This window comes from Mus caroli, unplaced genomic scaffold (assembly GCF_978045245.1).
Source record: "Mus caroli unplaced genomic scaffold, Mus_caroli_1 scaffold_8, whole genome shotgun sequence".
In the NCBI taxonomy this organism is placed as follows: Eukaryota; Metazoa; Chordata; class Mammalia; order Rodentia; family Muridae; genus Mus; species Mus caroli.
The window spans coordinates 102,462,777-102,468,776 of record NW_028227263.1 but is presented as its reverse complement, the minus strand read 5'-3'; the positions used below and the strand labels follow the sequence as shown (position 1 = coordinate 102,468,776).

General features: G+C 54.7%; 1 protein-coding gene across 1 annotated transcript; it reads right to left on the bottom strand.

The window, feature by feature from the left end:
- Positions 1-877: 877 nt before the first annotated feature.
- On the bottom strand, positions 878-5,198 carry Atf5 (activating transcription factor 5). Its single transcript, XM_021166350.3, has 3 exons — positions 4,969-5,198; positions 3,580-3,873; positions 878-2,139 (listed from the first exon to the last, which is right to left on the bottom strand). Exons 2-3 carry the CDS (start codon positions 3,755-3,757, stop codon positions 1,466-1,468), a joined length of 852 nt encoding a protein of 283 aa, XP_021022009.1. The 5' UTR covers positions 3,758-3,873; positions 4,969-5,198; the 3' UTR covers positions 878-1,465.
- Between the last annotated feature and the right edge of the window lie 802 nt (positions 5,199-6,000).

The window sequence follows — 6,000 nt, the reverse complement described above, 5'->3', positions numbered from 1 at the left end:
GTCTTTGCAGGTACTTACCCTAAAGACAGGCTCCTTCCCACAGTTGGGAGCTAAGGTCAGATCTTGCTTTGGGGAACCCAGTCTCTGGAACCTTTGTTTCTTGGGCTAATAGTACCTTGTGTAGAATCTAATCTCAATCAGCTTCCTCAGGACACTTCTTTCTTCTGAGTCTTCTCAAAATGTCCTTAGATTGTGACTTCCCTGACTAGCAGTCTTTGTCCCTCCAGACGACTTGGTCCAAGGCCATAAACTACCCAGCATGGCTACTGAAGACCAAACTCAGGTCTTCAGTGAAAGCAGTATGCATTCTCAGCTGATAGCTTTTTATGCAGAATCTATCCTGGAGATTGAGTCAGGTTCTATGCTTGCTGGGCAAGCATTTTACCAACGGAGCTGTCTCCACAAGCCTCTCTGCCCACTACTGCAATGATCACACTGTGTTTGATGGTATTCTTCTTGGTATGTCTATGCTATATTACCTTTGGCTTGTCCTTTGCTGACAATGTAAATACAACCAGCCTCAGTGTCAACATGGCTCTAACTTTACTGATAGGCTGGTCACCTGTCATGCTCTTGCCGAGTGGGTGCACTTGACGATGAACAAACGTTACTAGTTACCTTTTGTTTGGCTTCATTGTTTTGTTTGAGATGGGGGTCACTCTTTAGCCCAGGCTGGCCTGGGCAATCCTTCCTCCTCAGCCTCCCAAATGCTGAGACTGCAGTCATGAGCCACCACACCCAACTTCTTTCTCTTATGCTAGGCACATGTGTACTGTCGAGCTTCAGCCCCAGTCCTTTGCTTTACTCTCAGTTATCTTAAGACAACCCCGAGGCTCACTCTCCCCAGCGTCTCCTCTCAAAGATAAGACACACAGGCCACAGGAAAATCTGCATTTTATTTGTGCCCATAACCCCTGGAGGATCAGCCCCCACTAGATGCAACCCTTCCCCCACACCCTCACAAAACACTGATTCTCTCACAGAGCTAAAATGACCCCCTAGTTACCAACTACAGTCACCCCTTCCTGTCCCCTAGGCCAGTATAAATTCTGAGGTCCTGGCTCCCTTTCCTTGACTGGCTTCTCACTTGTGTTCCAAGTCCCCTCCTTAAAACCCTCCCTCCCTGACTAGGTTCTCATCTGCCATCACCCAGAGTGGCTTCCTGCCTTATGTCCATGCCAGGCCTGGCAGCCTCCCCCTACACCCAACTAGGACTACCTGCAAAAACACACTTGCTTTAAGACTCCAGAGACCAGGGATCAGGCTGGCTCCTCCAGTTCCCTGAGGGCCTTGGTTTCTCAGTTGCACTGAAGGGGTACAGAAACTGACTATGCCAAATAGCCCACAATGGGTTAGGCAGAGGGGAAACCTAGACATGGATTGGATAGGAAAGTGAAATGGAGGGATAGTGTGAAGCTGGAGGCAGAGGTACAAGAGACCTCCCTCTCCAGCCTGGACCTGTACCCTAGGTGCTGCGGGTCCTCTGGCTTCGGGCCTTATACACCTCAATTAGCAGGTCCTTCACGTACTGGATCTCCCGCTCCACTGACTCAGCCCTCTCCCTCAGCTCCCGGTTCCGGGCCTCCAGCCCCTGGCACTCGCCCTCCAGGGCCTCGCCCTCTGCCCGCTTCCTCTGGCGGTACCTGAGAGCAGCTGACTTATTCTGGTCTCTCTTCTTTTGCTTGCGGTCCCCTCGGGTGCTGGCAGGACTAGGATAAGGGGCTGGGCGGGCGGGTGAAGGCAGAGGGGCCAGAGGAGGAGGCTGCTGTGGGACAGGCAGGGTTGACAAGCCTGAATCCCCTGGCCCGGCCTCACTGCGGCAGTAAACAGCCAGCAGGTCCAAGGTATCCAGGGTAGGAGGCTGAGGGAGGTCAAAGGTGGGCAAGGGCAAGGGCAGGGGCAGAGAGGGTGCTGCTGGTGGTGGTGGAGGTGGTGGTGGGGAGGGCGGTGGGAGAAGTGGGGCATCGAGGAAGAAGTCTTCCATCTGTTCTAGCTCCTTCTTGAGTAGGGATGCCATGGCTTCCAGGTCAGGGGGGGCCGGGGAGGGTGGGGGGAGAGTGCCTGGGGGCAGAGGGGCCTCCAGAGGAAGGAGAGCTGTGAAGTCCACCCGCTCAGTCATCCAATCAGAGAAGCCGTCACCTGAGGATGGAGGGGGACATAAAAGTCCCTGAGGTCTGTGCTTTATCCACTTCGGTGTTCACTCATGTCCCATTCACTAAATGTGACAAGTGACCAGCCAGCCAACCATCAAATCTATAGGCCCATCAGCAGACCAATAAGTCAGGGAAGACACCAATCAAGCAATCAACCAACCAGCTAGCTAGTTTACCCTCCAAGCTACTAACCAACCAAGCAACCAATCAACCAGTCAGCCAGCCATAGAATTTACTAGCTAACCAACCAACCAACCAGGCAATCATACCGCTCACCAGCCAACGAACCAACAAATTCATTAATCTATGAACAAGCCAGCCAGTCAATCAGCCAACCATAGTTTACAATCAACAAACAGACCCGCTAACAACGAATGAGGCAACCAACCAACCAATCAGCCAACCAACCATATAATTCAGTGGCCAACCAAGTAACCCAGAAAGTAAGCAGTGAACCAGAGTTCACCAGCCAACAATCAACTAAACCGCCATGTAACCAATGACCCAGCCAACCAGCCAATCACCCCACCAGTTCACCAGGCCACCTGCCGATCAACTCACCAACCAATCAGTGAACAAGCCAATCAATGATTCAAATCAATCAGCCAACCACTCGGTGAAGCAGTCACCCAACTAACAGTCCACCCGACAAAGGTCTGCTCCCACGTCTGCAATCCTGCTCTGTGGCTGCTTGACTGCACCCCATACCTATGTCTTCTCTCCTTCCCTCGCTTGTTCAGTTATTATTGGTGATAGAGTCTTGTGTAGACTAGGCTGGCCTTGGACCTGCTTTGTAGTCCGTGGCTGAGGGCAACCTTAAACATCTGACTCTCCCAGAGTGCTAGGACTCTTCACCACTCTCTCTCTCCTCCCTTTTCTGCGTGTGTGTGTGTGTGTGTGTGTGTGTGTGTGTGTGTGTGTATGACTCACTCCATCTTTATTTGTTCTCCTTTTCCATTTCTGAGATGTTTGAGAACTACGTTCTTGCTATGCTGCCTAGGCTGGCCTGGCCTCAAGAGGCTGAGAAGCCCCTTGAACAGGGGGAGCTGAGGGCATGTGCCACCAGGCGCAGTCTGGGACAACCATCGGTTACACAGTCAAAAGGGACTGTGCCCCAGGATCTCTGAGATGAAGCCCCCTCCCACCTTAGCATGGCTCCCCATCCCTCAGTCCAGATGTCATCTACTTGGAGAGGGCTGACTTCTCAACTAAGTCTTTCATCACTGTCCGCTAAGCTTTGGTCTCCCACTTCTGTCTCCTGATGCACCCATGAGCTTAGGGATCCCTTGCTCTGAACCCTGAAGACCTAGAACAGTGCTGGGCACACTGCAGGCCCTCAGTACTGATCTTGTGAAGGAATAAATTCTTCCTTTTCTGTCCACCCCCCCCCCAGCTCAACCCACCTCTCTTCTTTACCTGTTCTTACCTGCCAGGGGCTCTCCCCCCCCTGGAAGCCCGCCCTCCAGGGCACCCCCAAGGACCTCATAGGGGCCCAGGGGGGCAGGGGCCAGGGGGAGTTTCCCATAGTCTACGAGCCAGCCCAGCCCGCTAGCTGGGAGCAGGGCCCTGTCCAGCTCCAGTCCCAGGGTCGCCAGGAGTGACATGGCTGAGACACAGGCGCAGGGCAGCGACGGCAATGGAGGCTGCACCAACAATTGGGAGGCAGCGTGGAAGATTGTTCAGCTGGGTGAAGACAGGCACCAAGGCGAAGGTGGAGGACCTGTGAGGACAAGGGGACGTGGGTGGGATTGAGTCAAAGCGGCTTGACCCACAGGCTACGCAGTTTCCTTCTTTCCGAAAATTTCAGCGCTCCACACATTCCCAGGGACATTTTTGGAAACTCCCCTGCCCCATCTCCTCCCTCAACACAGAAACTTAGTGTTTTCCCAGGGGAATTACCTCCAGTCCCTCCTACCCACCTCATCTTATTCCTCTTCATAAAAATTTCAATCCCAAGGGAATTTCCTTCTAGCCGTGCCCCTTCCGCATCATTAGACTATAACCCCTTTAACCCACAGGGGTTCCCAGAATAATTCTGCAATGCCTGGGCCCTTCATCAGTGTCACACACACAGATCCCGCTCTTCCCTTAAAATTTTTGGAGACTTCTAAAGATCCTACGGGAAGCTCCGCCCACCCTTCGGTCTGTCACAGTCAGTTCCCGCCCCCAACTAGTAAGTCCCTAGAGGCCCTGCCCCTGTGGTTGTTGGCGCCAACTCTTTCTTAAAGGTGTTCCTAAAGCCTTTCCTGTCAGTTTAAGCCAGTCCCCGCCCCAGCAGGTGTCTGATTGGAGGGAAGTTGGGCCTGAGTCGGAGCCTCAAGCAAAGTCCCACCCTTCCTCGCTGCTGGCTCGACTAGCGACGAGGCGCGAGCTCAGTCCCTGGACCCGATCCATTTTACGCCACTACCCTCCCGGAGGACCAGTGCGCGTGTTTAGCCAATGACCCGCCGCCCGCCGTAGTTCATGCCCGTGGGGGGGCGGGGGGGGAAAAGTAAGATAATGCGCATGCGCAACAGGGTGTGGGGTCGTCTCCTTGAAGGGAAAAGGGTCTGTGAATTAGCGCGCATGCGCAACGGCGCGCGAGCCGACCTTAAAAGCCCCCAAACTCTCCGGAAGCACGCCCCCCCCCACTCGAGCCTAATGCGCTTGCTCAGCGGATGCGCCGGCCGCCAGCTTCCCTCTTCTGCGCCTGCGCGACCGTGGTTCCTCACTTCGTCTCCCCCGCCCCCACCACGAGGCTGACCCGTGAAGCCCCGCGAGCTCTGTGAAAGGGCGGGAAAGGCAGTTGGCGAGGGAGGGGCGAGCGGTTACTCACTCCATGGCGGCGAAAAGGCGAGGAGGCAACGGCGGCGGCGGCCTCGGCTGAAGAGACGGTGTGAGCGGAGAGTGAAGGCGCGGTGAGCGCGGAGACGGGGGCGGGGGACACGACGGGGTCGCGGCTACAGAGCCATTGCGCGGGCGGAGGCGGCGTGGCGGGAGCGTTAAGGGAGACTGTGCTGAGAGGGTTGAAAATGAGGCGGCCCCGGGGCCTGGGGACAAATATACCGGGGGCGGCGCAGCGCGGGCTTGCCTGGATCCCTCCGCGCCCCGCCCTCGCGCGGCCCCGACGGGGCGGTGGCGACCCCGGGCCCGCCATGTCGCCCTGACCCTCCACTCTCTGCTTCAGGCTGGGGGCCCGGGCTCGGTCTCCTGAATCGGTCAGATCCAATGTGTCTTTCACACCCGAAACCAGCTCGTCTCGTTCTCTCTCCCTGCTTCACGAATTTGCCACCCGAGACCTCGTGGGTTAAGCCCATCGCCGAATGGCGCAAACTAGCTTAGGCTTCATAGACGAGTTTCCAGGCAGCAACCGCGAGATAACGCCTCCCAAGTACTTGTAGAGCGCTGTATACGCGCACAGATATATCAGCATGGAAAATAGGCCACGAAGTCCTAACCACGAGACTCTTCAACATATTTTTTGTTTGTTTTGTTTTGTTTTAACATTTATTGTGTTATTGTGGTGGTCAGAGTTGGTTCTCTGACCATGTGAGTCCCAGGGACGGAACCTCGGGTCAAACTGTTTGGCAGCCTTTACCCACGGAATCATTTTATCTGCTCAGAGTCATTGTATTTTCTTTTAGAAAAAAACCCTGACTTCACCTCTTTTAGTCTCCCTACCCCATATTCTTAGCCATCCAACGTGTCCATATGATCGTTCTGTGTGTCCCACCTCCAAGGTTTCAGTTTCCAGCCATCCCTGCCGACCTTAGGTTTTGCCCCTTGCTCTGACTTTCTTGCAGTCCTTGCTCTCTTGCTGACCCCACTAGATAATTATTTCTTGATCCTGTCCAAAATAGGACATTTA

What these genes read in the sequence shown, in the direction of transcription:
- Atf5 (XM_021166350.3), bottom strand. Translation starts at nt 3,757, where the DNA reads ATGTCACTCCTGGCGACCCTGGGACTGGAGCTGGACAGGGCCCTGCTC. An exon ending in GGGGGGAGAGCCCCTGGCAG is followed by an intron (nt 2,140 to 3,579) that starts GTAAGAACAGGT and finishes CTCCATCCTCAG; the next exon opens with GTGACGGCTTCTCTGATTGG.